A 20,366-nucleotide genomic window follows, 5' to 3' on the forward strand; every position below is an offset into this window, starting at 1 on the left:
AGCCCAATCCCGCAGGCCAAGCTGAGGGACCCCACTGGTGCACAAATTCGTGCACTGGGCCTCTAGTTTTATAGATAAATCAAGTCTTAGAGCAAATAAATAGTTCATGGCCACACAGAGATAAACAGTCTGAGAATCAGAATTCAGACCTAATTCTTTTTTTTTTTAAACAAGTTTGTTTCTTGTTTTTATTTTTATATTGATTTCAGAGAGAGGAAGGGAGAGAGGGATAAAAATATCAATGATGAGAGAGAATCATTGATTGGCTGCCTCCTGCAATGTTCCCTATTTGGGATCTAGCCAGCAACCCGGGCATATGCCCTGACTGGGAATCAAACCGTGACCTCCTGGTTCATAGTTTGACATTCAACCACTGAGCCACACTGGCCAGGCTCAAAACTAGTTTGTGCTCATTTCTTTGTTCATTCATTGAGAACTTAACCAAGTGCCAAGCATTATTCTAGGTTCTAGAAATATGGCAGTAAATAAAAATGTGTTCTCTTGGATTTTACTTGCAATGTCAGATAGTGTGCTGTAAAAATTAATAAAGAATCAGAGAGTAATAAGAGTTGAGTGGGGTACAGTTTTAAAAATAGGATTGTCAGAGAAGTTTTCACTGAAATGGTAACATTTGAGCAAAGACCTGAAGGAAGTGAGAAAGTCAGCCATAAAAATATCTGATAGAAGATGGTCTCAGACAGAGTTAAAAACAAGTGTAAAGACCTGAGGAAGCACATCCCATGTGGCATCTCAATAAAATTACAGCTGGGTAGTGCTGATCCCCTTGGAGTTAGGATCCACACTTTGAACACTTGTTGTTGAAATACTTTGTAAATGATAAGACACAATGTCCCATAGATGAATCACAAATTGTAACAAATTAGCTTTATTCAGGTTCAGTTATTATGTTGTACACTAGAGGCTCGGTGCACGAAATTTGTGCATGGCGCGGGGAGGTGTCCCTCAGCCCGGCCTGCACCCTCTCCAATCTGGGACCCTCGGGGGCTGTCCAACTCCCAGTTTAGGCCCAATCTGACCGCAGCCACAGGCTCCGGGACCACAGGCAGCTTCACCCAGGTCAGCCGCAGGTGCCCGGGACACCGGGCCGCTTCGCCCGGGCCTGGCTTTGTCAGGAAGGACGTCCGGAAGGTTGTCCGGAAGATGTCTGGTCTAATTAGCATATTACCATTTTATTAGTATAGATAGTGGGCACCTCTGAATTGTTTCTTTTTTTATTTTATTTATTTTATTTTATTTATTTATTTTTTTAATTTCTTTATTGATTAAGGTGTCACATATTTGTCCTCATCCCCCTATTCCCATCCCACACCCCTCCCCACGGATGCCCCCACCCCCCTGTTGTCCTTAACCATTGGTTAGGCTCGTATGCATGCACACAAGTCCTTTGGTTGATCTCTCCCCCCTACCCCCACCCTTCCCTACCCTCCCTCTAAGGCCCGACAGTCCAATCAATGCCTCCTTGTTTCTGGGTCTGTTCTTGTTCATTAGTCTATGTTGTTCATCATTTCCCCTAGATGAGTGAGATCATGTGTTACTAGAAATATACTTATAGGAACCGAATGTGAGACGAGCAATAATAGTTATGCTGACAGGCAAATGAATCAGTCTGTAGTGAGTTTCTTTCTGGACCAACAGTTCTTTTGAGACCCAATTTCAATGTCCACCAGTTCCTTATGTGTACATGTCAGCACTGACTTTTCAGTTCTGGATGGTGGTAATGCAGGTCCGACTTCCTCTGGTTTGGTCTCGCCCGGACCCAGGGGCACGGCCTAACCCGGACTCAGGGGCGCGCGGCCTCACCCAGACCCGGGACCCAGCATCACCCGGGCCCCGGGGCGCATGGCCTCACCCGGACCCAGGGGCGCGTGGTCTCACCCGGACCCAGGTGCACGCGGCCTCACCCGGACCCGGAATCCAGCCTCACCCGGACCGAGGGGCGCGCGGCCTCACCCGGACCCGGGATCCAGACTCACCCAGACCCAGGGGCGCATGGCCTGTTTCTTTTTTTAAAATTGATTTTTAGAGAGAGAGAGAGATAGAGACATCAAATTGTTCCACTTATTTATACATTCATTGGTTGATTCTTGTATGTGCCCTGACTGGGGATCAAACCTTGGTGTATCAAGATGACGCTGTAACCAACTGAGCTACCTGACCAGGGCTCAATTATTTATTTTAATCAAGTTTATTTTTCATTTACCAAATCAACTTATAAAATGCTGGGATTTTGTATGGTTTTATATTTTCCTTCAAATCCTATCTAATAAAGAGGGAATATGCTAATTGACCATCACTCCATCACAAAGATGGCTGTACCCACAGCTGAGGCCAAGTTCCCATAAGGAGCCTTAATGAGCAATCAGCAGGGACCTGAGGCTACGCCCTCCCCCGCCCCCATGGGGCTTGACAGGGGACCTCAGGCTGTGCCCCCCGCCCTGGCGTCAGGCTGGGGGACCTCAGGCTGCACCCCCTGCCCCAGTGCCAGGCCAGGGGACCTGGGGCCACGCCCCCTGCCCGGCAGGGCTTGACGGGGGACCTCAAGGTGCACTTCCCATCCTGGTGCTGGGCTAGGGGACCTCAGGCTGCTCCCTCCACCCCAGCATCAGGCTGGGGGAACCTCAGGCCGTGCCCCCCACCAGCTGGGGCTTGACGGGGGACCTCAGCCATTGCCCCCCACCTAGCAGGGCTTGACAGGGGATCTCAGGCTGTGTCCCCCACCGGGTGGGGCTTGATGGAGGACCTCAAGGCACGCCCCCGCCCTAGTCTGGGTTGGGGGACCTCAGGCAATGCCCCCCGTCCTGGCGCCGGGCCAGGGGACCTGAGGCTATGCCCCCTGCCCAGCAGGCTTGATAAGGGTGGGACTGGCCAGGTCTGGATCTAGCCCAATGGGGGGGTGCAGCTGGGTCTGTGTCTCATGCGATTTTGAGGTGCATGTGGGTGGGCGGGGACTTGACTCTGGGTCCCGTGGTGAGCCCCAGACTCTGACAGGAGGAAAGTTTTCATATACATTTTACTAATTTTCTTTCATCTCTGACACTTCTATTATAGAGAAAGGACAAATAGCAATATTAAATTATTTCCTCTAATTAATCCCCTTTTAATGTGCACGAATTTTGTGAACCGGGTCACAACTATAGAAAGGGTCTGTTAAAATTAAAATACTGTGGTTAGATTTTTCCTATTTTTATATTTTATTTTTGTGAGTAACAGTTAAATGTGAATAATGCTTTTGAAATGCTTACACGTGCTTTATACATCCAGTCTCATGTTAATATTGGCACAATATGAACATGCATGTCAATTCTTTGTTAGTAATATCTTATTCTTTCTAAGAGGTTTTCATGTGGAAATAACATATTTTTTCATTTTGCATGCAACCATAAATTACACTCAAGTAGCATTGGCAAAGTTTCTTAACACATAATTGGATGATATAAATTGATTTATTTTAAAAAGCATCAGTATGTATTCTGTTTTCTTTCTTACATAAATGATAGAATTATAGGTATATTAAGGCACTCATAAAATTTAATACATCCCATCTATATTTTCATAGTTTAACAAGTCAGACTTTAACTTAGCATTGAAGTCTCCTAAGCAAGTATAAAGGATTGAAGCCTCAAGTCAACAGAAGCCAAAGCCTTAAACTACGTTATTAAATTTGCATTGAATGTAAGTAAGTTTCCATTCTAGAAAACATGTCTAATTCAACTCAGCCAACACTTATTGAGCATTGTTCTATCGTAGTTTTATCGGTAAGGAAAAATATCACCTATGGGAGCTATTGCCATGGCACTGATGAGAGTTAATGGAGTTTGAAGCACAGCATGATAGTGTGTGTGGGGGGTCCCCACATGAAGGACATTTTACATTAGGATTGATGGGAGGCTGGGTATGTCCATTGAAGGCACAAGATGCTTTTATGGTAATGTAAAGATTTTCAGCTTCAGCACTGGGTGAGGGATGACACTGTTAAGTAGATAGGAGAAAGAAAAGGTTTGGCAAACATGAGAACTTTTGTTCAGTTTTGAACTTTTTGAATTGCAGATATCTGTAGGGCATTTATGTAGAAACTAGAGGCCTGGTGCACAAAATTCGTGCACTCGGGGGGCTGGGGGGCTCCCTCACCCTGGCCTGCGCCCTCTCGCAGTCCGGGAGCCCTCAGGGGATGCTCACTTGATGGCTTAGGGGAGCGGGCCTAAGCCGTCAGTTGGACATCCTTAGCACTGCCATGGAGGTAGGAGAGGCTCCCGCCACCGCTGCTGCACTCACCAGCGTTGAGTGTCTGCCCCCTGGTGGTCAGTGTGCGTCATAGCAACTGCCGTTTGGCCTATTTGCATATTAGGCTTTTATTATATAGGATGAATTCAGAACATTTTTATGTCCTTGTGAAGATTGTTAAGAGGGCACTACTAATTTATTCTTGAAATTCTGGGCATGGGACTGTTCTAGTCTGTGTTATAATAGCAATAGTAACTTTTGCCCTAATCCCTTGTAACACAGTTAAAGCCCAGAATTAATACACTGTTGCATTTTATATTTCATCACATTCTAAATTTTCTAAATCACTCTTTTCTTCACCTTGCAATTATAAACTTTAGGGCTGAAGTGAGGTTTCATGCTGCTCTCACAGGCTCGGCAGTGCTAGTGAAGTCCTCCTAGTGGCCTCAGTAATCACTGCCACCACAGAATCTGAGAATTCATTCTGCCCAGGGTACCTGGTGATGCTACAGTAGCAAATGTACTGAGGAATTGTTTTCATTCATTCATTCATTCATTCATCCATTTATTTCCTATTAACTGAGTACCTGCTACATACAAGGTATGTTGCTTTTCAACTGGACGTGAAGCAGTACCATTGTCTTGTTTCTAGAAGTAGATACCACAACAAAACCTTATCTTAAAAACTTTTATTTCCTTTTCAGAGACTTATCAGTTGTTTTAAATGTAGAAATTACTTTTTTAATTTCTTGAAACCTTAAGACCGCTTCTGGTAAAGAGGGAGGTGTTGAGGGGAGTAAAGAAAGTGAAAGAATTAAGAAGATAAACAAAGTGAGTATGAACTAGCTTGAGATATTACATGTATTGATCTATGCCAGAGGCAGTTCTTGCTAGATCTGATTCTGACATTCCAATCTGTCTAGCACTTTTCTTAACTGCTCTTTTGACTGACTTCATTTGTTGTCCAGTGGACTTATTGTTATGGCATGCTAATTGAATGTGGGAATTAGAAGCAAGGTCGAACACTGCCCTGGTTCATACCTTGCCACTTTGTGTTTCTGTGAACCTGGATAAATTGCAGCCTCTCTAAGTCTCAATTTCTTCCTCTATAAATGGGGGTAATAGCACTATGTAGCTAACTTATCAGACTATTCCATTTAATGTAAGCTGTTTAGCATGGTGCCTGGCATATAGTATATGTGTAATAAGTGTTAGCAATAAAGTAATAATAGTGATGAGTTTTTGTGTATCCTAATAATACTCTGACTTCCTTAAAGAGCTAGGTAATATTCAAGTAAAAGAACACATATTTAGTTTTGACATTTTTTATTTATTAAATATAAATATTATATATTCATTGATTGTTTCTATTTTATTTTTAATTTTGAAACATTATTAGTCATTTCTTTACCTTAACTTTTTAAAAAAATATATTTTCATGATTTCAAAGAGTAAGGGAGAGGGAGAGATAGATTCATCAATGATGAGAGAGAATCATTGATCAGTTGTCTCTTGCACACCCCCCCACTGGGGATCAAGCCCACAACCCGGGCATATGCCCTTGACCAGAGTCGAACCCAGGACTCTTCATTCTGCAGGCCGATGCTCTATCCACTGAGCTAAATCAACTAGGGCTTTACCTTAACATTTTTACAATCCAACGTGTATATATAACTTCTCTGTCTTTCCTTATACATTGGTCTCTGCTGTTAAAAAAAAACAACAATATTTAGAGATTTCCTGATCTCATATTGTAGACAATACCTTCTCCCCTGCCTGTTTGCTCCCCTTGCTTCCTCAGGCCCTATTAAGAAATCTCTGTGGAATAGTGATTTAGGGTGTATGAAAGCTAAGTAAATATGGAACTGGAGAGCTAAGTGAAATAAGCCAGTCAGTGAAAGATAAATACCACATGATCTCACTCATTTATGGAATATAAAGAACATTATAAACTGTTGAACAAAAATAGATAGAGGCAAAGAAGCATGGAACAGACTGTCAAACTACAGGGGGAAGGTAGGGGAGGGTTGGGGGGGTAAGAGATCAACCGAAGGACTTGCATGCATGCATATAAGCACAACCAACAGATGCAAGACACACACTGGGGGGGCGGGGCGGTGAGGGCAAGTGTTGGGGGGTAGGGGAGTCAGGGGGGAGGTCAGTGGGGAAAAAAAGGAGACTATTTGTAGTACCTTAAACAATAAATTAAAAAAAACCCCACCTAAGTAAATAAAGACAATGCATGTAATAAAGCAAAACACGTATGTCCAGTAGAGGGAGATGTTGGCAAAATAATCAAGACACATAATATGCAGGTGCAGTGGGCAACAAATTTAAAAACAAAGCTTTCCCTGTATAAAAACATCTAACTAATTAAGAATTAACTAAATATAAATTCAGTAGCGCTGTAGATTCTGTTTTGCTAGCTGTCAAACCCAAACTCATCATACAATTACCTAGAGAAGCACTGTGAGGAGTATGCACACTGTTACCACTCCATGGAGTTTTGCTCACATACTGTTTCAGAGATGGAAGTAATGACAAGAATATTGACACACACCTCTTCCTCTCTCTCAGTAGAAGTTACAGGCTGATTACTTGAAAACAAAGAAAGTACAGAATCTATATATATTTTCCTAATTCAAAAAGATTTTTTCATTGAGTTCTAGATTTTTCTGAATAAACTGGTGTCACTCTTAGTGACGTAAACTGATGGACTGAATAAAAACACTATTCTTTTTATAAAAGTAAACATTATTGAAAAGATAATATCTTTGCAATTTAGATCTCCAAAATTCTGAAATTACTGGGAGGCCTATAATTAAAAGCAAATTAACAACATTTAATTAAGCTTGAATTGGAATTTTTTCACGTATTTTGAATAGGATAGTTAAGTTGATTTGAACCTTTACTCTTCCAACAGAAACATCACATTTCTTTCTGTTGGCAACATTGTCCAATAACTGACTACTATAATAGTCCCTCTGCACTTTGAGATTTAATACTCTTATTCTATCACACTCTAAGAAATTGCTGCCCTGGAACTTGGGGATGTTGAGACGGCCCTTAAACCTGAGAGTCTCACTTAATAGTTGACTGAGTTTTCCCCTCTGTATCATGCCTAAATATTTTGATGTGGATTTTATTACTTTTGGCTGCATTAGTAAATTCAGTTTGTAAAATGTCCAAAGAACTTTATATCATATACAAAATATATGTTAAATAAATCACTATAGTAATTAAAAATTTTTTTCTTTATTGATTAAGGTATTACATATGTGTCCTTATCGCCCCATTGTCTCCCCCCCCCCCAAGCCCCCACTCATGCCCTCACCCCCCTGTTGTCTGTGTCCATTGGTTAGGCTTATATGCATGCATACAAGTCCTTTGGTTGATCTCTCCCCCTTACCCCCACCCTCCCCTACCTTCCCTCTGAGGTTTGATGGTCTGATTGATGCTTCTGTCTCTGGATCTGTTTTTGTTCATTAGTTTATGTTGTTCATTATATTCCACAAATGAGTGAGATCATGTTATATATATCTTTCTCTGACTGGCTTATTTCGCTTAGCATAATGCTCTCCAGTTCCATCCATGCTGTTGCAAATGGTAAGAATTCCTTCTTTTTTTTTTTTTTACCACAGTGTAGTATTCCATTGTGTAGATGTACCACAGTTTTTTAATCCACTCATCTGCGGATGGGCACTTAGGCTGTTTCCAAATCTTAGCTATGGTAAATTGTGCCGCTATGAACATAAGGGTGCATATATCCTTTCTGATTGGTGTTTCTAGTTTCTTGGGATATATTCCTAGAAGTGGGATCACTGGGTCAAATGGGAGTTCCATTTTTAGTTTTTTTAGGAAACTCCATACTGTTCTCCACAGTGGCTACACCAGTCTGCATGCACTATAATAATTTTAGTTTAAATTTCCACTTAGTTGATTCAGAAATGGAAGTTATATATCTCTGCCAATTTTATTTTTATAAATTAAATTGGTAAATGTTACCACCAACAACTTAGTAGATAATAGATTTAAAAAGATACTATCTTACCCTGCTGGCATGGCTCAGTGGTTGAGCGTTGACCTATGAACCAGGAGGTCACAGTTCGATTCCAGGTTAGGGCACATGCCTGGGTTGCAGGCTTGATTCCCAATCGGGGGTGTGCAGGAAGCAGCTGATCAATGATTCTCTCTCATCATTGATGTTTCTATCTCTTTTTCCCTCTCCCTTCCTCTCTGAAATCAATCAAAATATATTTTTAAAACTCTTTAAAAATACAAGTAACAAAAAATAAAAAGATACTATCTTAAGCATACAGTTTTTGTTTAGAATTCTTCAAACCTTCATTGATTTTTTTTGCTCTTAATTTTTGCTAAGGAGCATCATTATTCTTTGTGTGTAAGTAGATTTGTATAATTTTATAAGGAACTATGAAGGATCAGCTATAATAGAAGAGACTTCATAGTATATAGTATGGTTTTTCTGGTAGGACCAAAGTTATTCCCTGGATTGCACATGCTTTTATAACCAGAAATTTTTAAATACTTCATTTAACCACTGGATGTGTGGCTTTTTTGAGTTATTAAAAATAATTTTCAGTAAATGGACTTCATTGAACTTCTTCATTCAAAGAGTTTCTTTGAACCACTATAGACACATTTGAATGTCTTTTTTAACCTTTCGTTAATAAATTAATATGTATTAAAAATGACCATGGGAAAGTGGGATTGAGTAAATACAAAGTAAATCTATCAGTGTTTATGCATATTCATTAGAATAGGTAATATTATGCTGCAGTAATAAGCCTAGAATCTCAGTGACTAAAAACAACCAAGTTTACTTTTCTCACTCTGCATGTCCATTGTAGTTTGACAGCAGTGATGTCTTTGTTGTAGTTACTTGGGGCCTCAGGCTGAGGCAGGTTCCACCTTGACACATCCTTCAGCTATTACAGTTCTGGGGAAAGGATGTGCAGTGAATCTTCTAATACTCTTAAAACTTCTGTCTGTAAATGACATAGTTCCCCTGGGCAAGGTGTGGCCACACCTGAGTTCAACAAGCTGCGTGATCCTCCAGAATGGGCCACTGGATGTTGTAGACAGTTCAGCAGTTCACCAGACTCTTCTAAATGAGTGAGCATTTGGAAACTGTCGATAACCTCAGAGTGTCTGGTTTCAACTGAGCATGGGAAGAAAATGAAATGTTTTCACCTGATCATCATCTCATTAGTTTTAGAACTCATATTGGGTTCAGTGCACTGACCACATACCCGCCCCCCAACACACACACACACAATTCTACATGATTTAAATTATGTAGGAACTGTTTTACAGAAATATTTATACCACAGGGGATATTGGCATTGTTCCACATGCAGTGTGGACAGGGAATGACAGTGTTGTGGGGACTAACCTGCTTTAAATTCACATTTGTAGGTCGGCCGGGACCATTCATAAATTTCATGACTACATTATAGTTTAGCAGGATTTAAACTTCTTTTTCTTTTTTTCTGTCTCATGGGACAAAAAAAAGGCCAAATTCTAATTTAGAGTTTAAATATATTAATTGTGTACTGTGTTAGGAGAAAACTTGAGTGCTACAATAGCTAACAGTTTAAATAAGAAATATAATTGAACCATTAAAGTTATCGCAAAATTCACACTAAAATGAAAGCATTGTAATTTGTTGTAAAGATCCGCTGTTTTTTTTTCATTTATTTTTTTAATCTCACACAGTTAGCTTTTATTTAATTATTGCTAACATTTCCTGGCTTTTTTTTTTAGGTATTACTGGTTTTTCCAAAATATTTTGTGAAACTTCCCAGAAGCTAGTTAGTGTGGAAGCCTTTGCTCTGGCTGCGAAATATTATTCTATACAAAACTTGGGAATATGTACTCCTTTTGAGCAATTGCTTGTAGCCCTTCGAGGAAATAAAGAAGATAAATCTGGTAGGTGTGTGTGTGTGTGTGCGCGCGCGCGTGTGCACATGTGAGTATGTATGATTTTAGGCACTTAGAAGCAGTATATTGTTCATGTATGTATGTCTTTCCAATATGGTCTTAATTTAGTGTTCGACCTTACTAGTATGTCATGAACCCAAATAGGCTTATGCAAGTGGGTCTTCTCATGCAACATATTAAACAGAACTTCATTATGGATCTCCACATTTTTTTCTATATGGTAGTTCAATTATCAGTCTTTTTCTTTATAGTTAATTGTTTTATGTATCAGGTAACATTTTAATAATGTTCTGTGGGTCTTATTTATTTTATTAATTCAAATTTGAATCATAGGAGCTAAACCTATAGAGATCTATTATATACTAGTAGACACCACAATAGAATCTATATTATTTTTATAGTTACTTACAGAAAACATGAATGTCAAGCGATGGTCCTTATTAACTTTTGTTTCTTTAATAGCAGTGTTTTAATTTTGTTGTATTTTTACTCAGGTGACAATGTGAAGCCAGATGAGTTTATGAATTTGAAAAAATCTCACGAAGTTCAGGCAATGTCAGAGCTGATCAGTAGTATTGCTGATTACTGTGGTATAAAGCAGGTAAGAGTATTCCCCTATATTTTTAGGTGTTAAGATTATTGCCTCTTTTTTTTTTTTTGTATCATTCAAATTCTTTTTTCTACTATTACTATCTAGCCTTTAAAATGCCATTAAATGATAGCTGACATGAGATATGTCAGAGCCTTTAAAAATATGCTCTCATTTCCCAAATACACTCCAATTATAACAAATCTATACCAAAAAATAAGATATCACCATGCATGTTTTGCCACAAATTTCACTCTTTTCAGAGTGGATAGAAGTTAAAAATGATTCCCTTTGACATGTTATAACTCCAACTTGAGGCAGCATTATTATGATGACATTTTGCAAAATTGTTCTCAGGACCTGGCCAAGCTGTGATATGGGGCACCTACCTCATTATAGTAACACAAAGAAACTATATTTTAGGACTTGGATTCTTTTACACTGTCAGAATTACAATGCATTCCTGTTGTGAAAAATCGCTTTTGTGTAACAGATCTTTGAAAACAGATGTTAAAATAAAATCAAAGATTGCTTGGATCTATAAAAATAGTAAGTTATTTTTTCCCCCTGGCTTATAAAAATAGTAAGTTATTTTTCTTATCCCTATGAGAACATCTATGGGGGTAATGGACGATTTTCCCTCCTTCAATTTTTATTAGGTGTTACAATCTTTTCCATGGATTCTTCCAGACTTGTGGAGAGTCTGAGGATGATTAGAAAATTATCACAGTGTGGGCTAGGTGTGTGCACAGCCACATGTGACAATGTAGCTCTGTAGGGTAGAGGCTAGAGGCAAGAGCTAAGCAATAGTTTTTAATCTTTTCTCAAGTGTATCATATCTAAGCAATACTTTCAGGATTAGTAACAGGCTCACCATGGCAGTGATGCTCATCTAGACCAGAAGCTGCAAGTACACAGTAAAACTTAACAAACTATTGCCATACAAATCACATGGATGAATATTAGAAACATAAAGTTGAATGGGGAAAAATAAGCAATTTACAGAAGACCACCATATTTAAAAGCTCTAAAGAAAAACAATGGTATATTCCTAAGGTAAAAAATTATAAGAAAAAAAACAATAGAATCATAGTAATTTTAGAATTAATTACCTCTGGTAGGGGAAGTAGGGAAATGGGTTATGGATGGAAAACCATCCACAATTAATGCAGTAGAAATATTAATATTCTAGTTTTTAGGATGGCTGGTAGGTTCGTGGGTATAGCCAGTGCTGTTGGACACCTAACCCAAATACTCTTGGGCCTTACCATTTCATGGTGTGCCAGCCTACTTTCTACCTGGCAATGTCTGCATTTCTTTCCCTGGCTGCTGAAACAAGGTGCTGCTTGCATACACGTTCTGGGAATTAATCCCTCTCTGTGGCAAGCCTTGAACCACTGATTGGTACAAGTTAATATGCAAATACATCAACTCCCTGACATTTTAGGTGGATGCTTCTGAGGTATGCTTTCTACCCTAGCTCTCAGAATCTCCCAGTGCAATTAAACCCAAGTTGCCCTAAAAGTATCTTGTTTAATAATGCACCTTTTATTTGTCTACCTTCCGTTCTCTTTTTCTCTCCTCTACTTCCCTACCCTTCTTTCGCCTCCCAAATAAATCACTTATACTTAAATCTCTGGTGTAGAATCTGCTCTGTTGTAACACAAAAACTAAGATAAAGGGTATTTATTGTGTTTCATAACTTTACATTTTGACTGTATTTATTCTTTTATTTATGTAAAATATTGCATAATAATAAATAAATTTAATAAAGCAGATTTATTTTATTTCTAAATAGCAGAGAAAAATTTTGAAATAGCTTAATATATCATGTTAGACCTGCTTTAAGGGATTTTTTTCAAAGCAAAGGAGATTGTTTCTAGTGAATGAAATCTCCTAAAGTAAAGACTTTTACAAGGTCTGTGTCTTAAATCATTTAATAGCAATATTTGATTCTCACAGTAGTTTAGTTTAAAATGTTTTACATATGTACTACTGTACTTTTAAAATGCAGATTTCATGATGGCCGATGGAAATCCAGGATCAGAAACACTTGCCTTTACTAGTGACCCTAGAGAGCTCTCATTAACTGTGATGGAGAAGATTTGGGGAGAGGCAGGTTTTACAGAAAATATCAAGCACTTAGTTTGGAACATGATAAGTTTGAGAAGCTTATTAGACACTCAAGTAGAAATGTTAGGTAAATTGATGGATATATTATTATGAAGTTCACCAGAGAATTCTAAAATTTGAAAGGCTTTAGCTTAGAAAGGTAATTAGATCTTCAAGTTAGTCAACAAAATATAACTCCTATCTGAAGTATAGTGACCACTGTGTGTAACAATGTTTTTGTGAGAAAGTGTCCTAAGCAGAATTAGGAAACTAGGAAGGTCAGTCACACCAGGCATTGGATTAGAGACTCCTCTGTCTTCTAACCTATAAAATGATCCAGGATGGAAAATACTATTGTGAGTAAAGAGTAGGAAATCAGAATTGTGGAAATTTTGCAATTGAGACCAGATAGTTTGAAGGCAAAACGTTTTATGGCTTATACAACTTTTAATAGCACAGAATTTTCCATTCTATTGCTAACACAGCATATGTTACTAAAGTTTAGAATGGGATAGAAGTCTTCTTGGGTCAATAAGATGTAAATGTAGGCTGACAAATTTTCTAGGAGAAGTTGCTCATTACTGAAAAGGTTTTTAGGTATAATATTGTGAAGACATGATTCTAAGGGTTCTATAGCCATCTTGCAATAAGAGGAATTAAAAATAAGCTAGCAAAAGTTTATTTTGCTCTTTAAATTTTACATGCAAGTGAAATAATGGTATGTGTCTTTCTCTGACTTATTCCTCTTAGTATAATACACTTTAGTTCCATTCATGCTGTCATAAATGATAAGATTTCATTCTTTTTTATGACTGACTTAATATTCCATTGTACATACACATGTATCATAGCTTTTTTATCCACTTGTTTGTTGATAGGCACTTGGGTGTCTTCCATACCTTGGCTATTGTAAACAACACTGCCATGAACATAGGGGTACATATTTCTAAGGTTGAATGTTGTCGAATCTCTGAGTGGTTCAACCATTGTACTGAAAGATTTTCTAAAATGAAGTGAATTTTCTTCATTGTTCAAAACTTGATGTTCTGTTACTTGCAGCCAGAATTTTCCTGATATACAGGTGGAATTATTATAAATATACTGGAGGTCTGGTGCACGGATTCGTGCACCGGTGGGGTCCCTTGGCCTGGCCTGCGGGCATCGGGCTGAAACCGGCTCTCCCCCAAGGGGTCCTGGATTGCAAGAGGGCGGTTCTCGGGTGATGCACCCTGGAATTGGGCTCCCTCCTCTCTGGTTCCTGGTGCGTCAATGGAGAACCGCAGCTGCCAAGTCACTGCAGCTTGACAGCTCCTGTGTTGAGCATCTAGCCCCTGGTGGTCAGTGCATGTCATAACTATTGGTCAAACTGTCTGCCCCCTGGTGGTCAGTGCATGTCATAACTATTGGTCAAACTGTCTGCCCCCTGGTGGTCATTGCGCATCATAGCTACTGTTCGGATGGTTGCTTAGGCTTTTATATATAGAGATTGGAGTCTTACCTATGAACTACTTGAATTACAAGACCCCTGAAAATTTTGAGGATTTAATTAATGATATGCATTACTATAAATATAGGCATGTTTCCTTGAGTGGCTCATACTTACGACAGAGTTTGATTGATTTTAGTTAAGAATTAAAGATAGATATAATAATATTAGATAATTTCTTATGATAGTGTTTCTGTAATTGTCCATTTATTTCTTATGAAGAGGCATGGCAATATAATAGTAATCTTGGTAAAGTTTTATTTATTTTATCATTTTTAGTTTAATTAATATATTCTCCAATTATAGGCGTTCAGTTTGATAAATTTGGTAATTGTATGCAGTTGTGTAACCACCACCATAATAAAAAATATTTCTGTCATGGTAAAAAGTTTCCTCATGCCCTTTTGCAAGTTATTTTCTCCTCTATTCTCAGGGAACTACTGATCTGCTTATAGTTTTGACTGTTTTAGAACATTGTATAAATGATGTTTTGTGTTTGACATCTTTATGACATAATTTTTGAGCACCATCAATGTTGTTATATTTACTCTTTGTTCCTCTTTTTTGCTGGGTAGTAGACCATAGTATGGTTATAGCACAATTTGGTTTTTCATTTACCAGTTCATGACTATTTGAGTTGTTACCTTTATTTGTCTGCTATTACTGTTCACTTACAAGACTTTGTGTGGACATGTTTTTATTTCTCTTGAATAATTAGCCCAGGGTGGGATTTGTAGATTATACAGTAAGTATATGTTTTAACTTTATGTTAAACTTCCACTATTTTCCAAAGTGCCTGTACCATTTTACATTTGTGCATTTCTCATTATGATTTTAGTTTGCATTTTCCCTGAAGACAATCTCTATATATAAAATATTGGGCATCTTTTAATATTGGCCATTTATATGACATATTGTGAGGTGTGTGTTCAAATAATTTGTCCATTTTTAATTGGTTGCTTGTCTTTTATTGAGTTACTAGAGGCCCGGTGCACAAAATTCGTGAATGGGTGTGTGTGTCCCTCAGCTCAGCCTGCACCCTCTCCAATCTGGGGCCCCTCAAGGGATGTCTGACCGCCTGGTAGGATCGGGCCTAAACGGGCGCTCAGACATCCCTATCACAATCCAGGACTGCTGGCTCCCAACTGCTCGCCTGCCTGCCTTCCTGATTGCCTCTAACCGCTTCTGCCTGCCAGCCTGATCACACCCTAACCACTTCCCTACCAGCCTGATGGATGCCTAGCTGCTCCCCTGACAGCCCAATTGCCCCTAACTGCCCTCCCCTGCAGGCCTGGTCACCCCTAACTGCCCTTCCCTGCAGGCCTGGTCACCCCTAACTGTCCTCCCCTGCAGGCTTGATTGCCTCCAACTGCCCTCCCTTGCAGGCCTAGTCCCTCCCAACTGCCCTCCCCTGCTGGCCTGATTGCCCCTTAACCACTTCCCTGCCAGCCTGATTGATGCCTAACTGCTCCCCTGCCAGCCCGATTGCCCCTAACTGCCCTCCCTTGCCAGCCTTGTCATCCTTAACTGCCCTCCCCTGCTGGCCTGGTCCCTTCAACTGCCCTCTCCTGCTGACCCAGTCACCCCTAACTGCCCTCCCCTGCCAGCCTCATCGCCCCTAACTGCCCTCCCCTGCAGACCTAGGTCCTCCCAAACTGCCCTCCCCTGCAGACCTGATCCCCACCCAATTTCCCTCCCCTGCAGGCCTGGTCACCCCCAACTGCCCTCCCCTGCAGGCCTGGTCCCCCCCCCAACTTTCCTCCCATGAAAGCCTGGGTTCCCCCCAACTGCTCTCCCCTGCAGGCCTGCTCCCCAACAACTGCTCTCCCCTGCAGGCCTGGGTACCCCCCAACTGCCCTTCCCTGAAGGCCTGGTCACCCTCAACTTCCCTCCTCTGCTGGCCTGGTCACCCCTAACTTCCCTCCCCTGCAGGCTTGATCACCCCCAACTGCCCTCCCTTGCAGGCCTGGTTCCTCCCAACTGCCCTCCCCTGAAGGCCTGGTCCTTCCCAAATGCCTTCCCCTGCTGGCCATCTTGTGGCAGCCATCTTGTGTCCACATGGAGGCAGCCATCTTGTGTGTTGGAGTGACAGTCAATTTGCATATTACTCTTTTATTAGATAGGACTAGTAGCCCGGTGCATAAAATTCATGCATGAGCGGGGGATGTTCCTCAGCCCAGACTGCACCCTCTCCAATCCGGGACCCCTTGAAGGATGTCCTACTGCCGGTTTACAGGGATCGGGCCTAAACCGGCAGTTGGATATCTTCTCACAATCCTGGACTGCTAGTTCCAGCCACTCACCTGCCTGCCTACCTTCCTGATTGCCCCTAACCACTCTGCCTGCCAGCCTGCTCGCCCCCAACTGCCCCCCACCGCCGGCCTGCTCACCCCCAAATGCCCCCGCTAGCCAGATCACCCCCAACTGCCTCCCGTGCCAGCCTGCTCACCCCCAACTGCCCCCTCTGCTGGCCTGCTCACCCCCACCTTCCCTCCCCACTGGCCTGCTTACCCCCAACTGCCCCCCTGCTGGCCTGCTCACTCCAAACTGCCCTCCCTGCTGTCCTGATCACCTCCAAATGACCCCCAGTGATGGCCTGCTCACCCCTAACTGGCCCCCCTGCTGGTCTGCTTATCCCCAGCGGCCCCTGCCATCCCATCCTGGCCTGATCACCCCTCGGTGACCCAAGGTCCCAGCCCCTCCTTTTTTTCTTCTTCTTATTCTTCTTCTTTTTTTTCCCAGCGCCTCCTTGAGCGGAGGCCAGGGCTGGCTGGAAGCAGGTATCTGGGATTTATTTATCTTCTATAATTGAAACTTTGTAGCCTTGAGCGGAGGTCAGGGCCAGCCAGGGCGGGCGGGAAGCTTGGCTTCCTCCATCGCTGGGGGCAACCCAAGCCTCCTGCTCGCTCCAGCTCCGTGGCAGGCCGCCATCTTAGTTGGGTTAATTTGAATACTCGCTCTGATTGGCTGGTGGACGTAGAAGAGTGATGGTCAATTTGCATGTTTCTCTTTTATTAGTATAGATAAGATTTCTTTATATATTCTGGACATGAACTATGTGTCAAATAAATGATTTGCAAATACACTATCAGTAGTTCTTTTCTTTTTTAACTATTTTGAATAGCAAAAGTTTTCATTTTTAAAGAAGTTTATTTTTTCAATTATTTGTAGTTTGTGCTTTTTATGTCCTACATAAGAAATCTTTGCCTCTCCGAAAGTGACAAAGGTTTTCTTATGTTTTCTTTAAGAAGCAATTAATTTTTACTACTACATTTAGATATTTGATACACTTTTAATTAATTTTGTTTTGGGAATGACACAAGCAAAGTTCATTTTTCATAGAGACATCCAGTTATACCAGCACCATTTGTTGAAAAGACTCTTATCTTCATCGAATTACCTTAGCAGTTTTTTTGAAAAATCAGTTGTCTATATTAGTATGGTTCTGAACTCTGTGTTTTTCATTGATTTATATGTCTGTTTTTATACTAGCATTATACTATTTTGATTACTCTAGTCTTATATTGATTCCAAAATTGTGTAAATCCTCCAACCTTATTCTTTTTCAAAAGTGGTGTGGTTATTCTAGAAACTGCGCCTTTTCATATAAATTATAATATCTGTTTTTCAATTTCTTTTTTAAAAATCTGCTGGAATTTTTATTAGGATTGCATTTATCTGTATGTAAATTTGGGAGAATTGCCATCTAAAAATTGAGTCTCATGTTTGGTCAACATGGTATATCATTATTTAATCTATTAAATTTTTTCTATGCAATGTTTTGTAGTTTTCAGTGTATAGGGATCTTACACAACCTTTGTTACTATTACTAGATACTCTAGTATTATGCTAATTTTATAATTTGCTACTGTATTGTATATATTCTAATGGTTCATTATTAATTTCTAATGATCCTGTATTCTGACACATTGCTAAATTCACTTACTTGTTATGTTAGCTTTTTTGGTATATTAATCAGGATTTTCTGAGACAGTCAAATGATCTATGAAGAGAGTTTTATTTCCAGTATTTAGGACTTTTGCATCTTTTTCTTGACATTACACTGTCTAGAACTTCTTTTAAAAAGTTAAATAAAAATGATGAGTGTGTGTGTTTTTTTAAATGTTTTTTTTTTAATTTCTTTATTGATTAAGGTATCACATATTTGTCCTCATGCCCCCATTCCCATCCCACACCCCTCCCCACACATGCTCCCACCCCCCTGTTGTCCCCAACTGCTGGTTAGGCTAATATGCATGCACATAAGTCCTTTGGTTGATCTCTCCCCTTTACCCACTCTCCCCTACCCTCCCTCTGAGGCCCGACAGTCTGATCCGTGCCTCCTTGTTTCTGGGTCTGTTCTTGATCATCAGTCTATGTTGTTCATTATTTCCAGTAGATGAGTGAGATCATGTGCTATTAGAAATATACTTATAAGAAGCGAAAATGAGACAAGCAATAATGGTTATGGTGACAGGAAATGAATCAGTGTGTAGTGAGTTTCTTTCTGGGCCAACAGTTCTTTTGAGACCCAATTACAATGTCCACCAGTTCCTTATGTGTACATGTCAGCACTGACATTACAGTTCTGGATGGTGGAGAAATGGTGGTAATGCAGGTCCGACTCTCTCTGGTTTGGTCCTGGGCAACCTGCGGTGATGGACAGCTGCTAACAACATAAGAGGTTGTATAAAGTATACAACCATTTGTTTACTTTAATTCATTCTGTTTTTCTTTAGGTAATTGACCTGGGTTCTGGAAAAGGCTACCTAAGTTCCTATTTATCCCTGAAGTATGGCTTAAAAGTTTATGGAATCGATTCCTCAAATACCAATACTCATGGAGCTCAGGAGAGAAACAGGAAGCTGAAGAAACATTGGAAAGTCTATCATACTCGGTCAAACTTAGATGTCAATGAACTGGCATTAAAAATGGCAAAAGAAAAGAAAATGCAAGATCAAATTAAAAATAAAGCAGATATTGAGGGAGTATGTAACAACAGTCCTGCAAATCAAGGAATTATGTCTACATCAGATTTCTTGCCAGACTTTTCCAGCTCTGTTATTTCTAACATCAGAAAACAAATGGAAAACCTACATGTTCATTCACATCGAGAAGAAAATTTGTGTTTTGAAAATGCCTTTTCTCTTATAGACCTTTTGCCTATTAATGCCATTGAACCTACTTCTTCCTCCCAAATACCCAAGAGAAAAATGTCTGAAGCAAATAAAGAGAGAAGAAAAACAACATCCAAGTCAAATGAATCAAATATATACTCACCTTTAACATCTTTTATTACTGCTGATTCAGAACTACATGATATTATTAAAGATCTGGAGGTAATTTCACATTTGAATTCCTTGATTTGATTTATAAAATTGTTCTAGGACATAGAATTAAATTTTAATAGTAGCTTACTTAACCTACATATCTTATTTGGTTACATTAATCTAAAGAGCTAAAATTATATATAGACTTTTATGATTCTCACAGCTATCAAAATCTGATGAGTATAAAATATGACAACTACAGTTTTTCAAAATAGAGTGCCTTCCACTCATTTCAAACCTCCTAAATCAAACAGAAGTACTAGCACAAAAGTTAGTAAGCTAAGTTCTCATTATGTAATAAAATTCCAATTCAAGAAAACTTGTACATTTTAATTTATATTTGAAGAGATATCTACAGCAATATTATCTATAAACTAGAAGCCCAGTGCATGAAATTGCGCGGCCCCACCATGCGCACGTGCCTCACTATGCTCGCAGACCTGCCGTGCTCGCAACCCTGCCCACCTGCATGCGCCTCGCTGTGCACGCAGCCTCCTGGTGACTGGTCCTTGGTCGTTACGATGTTACGACCACTGGGTTTTTATTATGTATATATAAAACCCTAATATGCAAATAGACCGAACGGCGGTACAACTGAACAACCGGTTGCTATGACGTGTGCCGACCACCAGGGGGCGGATGTGGA

General features: G+C 40.1%; 1 protein-coding gene across 6 annotated transcripts in view; it reads left to right on the forward strand.

Annotated features, from left to right (window-relative positions):
* METTL25 (methyltransferase like 25) overlaps positions 1-20,366 on the forward strand; it is a 107,944-nt gene that overhangs the window by 12,234 nt on the left and 75,344 nt on the right. For 3 of the 6 annotated variants that reach the window (XM_079774502.1, XM_079774506.1, XM_079774501.1), the window contains exons 2-4: positions 10,027-10,191; positions 10,698-10,804; positions 19,130-19,729. In XM_079774502.1, the coding sequence (XP_079630628.1) occupies positions 10,027-10,191; positions 10,698-10,804; positions 19,130-19,729 (872 nt within the window). Of the gene's footprint in view, positions 1-9,107; positions 9,376-10,026; positions 10,192-10,697; positions 10,805-19,129; positions 19,730-20,366 lie in introns of those variants that run through there. The other 3 variants (XM_079774504.1, XM_079774505.1, XM_079774503.1) reach the window with 2 other exon arrangements.

This window comes from Cnephaeus nilssonii (assembly GCF_951640355.1).
Source record: "Cnephaeus nilssonii genome assembly, chromosome: 6".
Lineage (NCBI taxonomy): Eukaryota > Metazoa > Chordata > Mammalia > Chiroptera > Vespertilionidae > Cnephaeus > Cnephaeus nilssonii.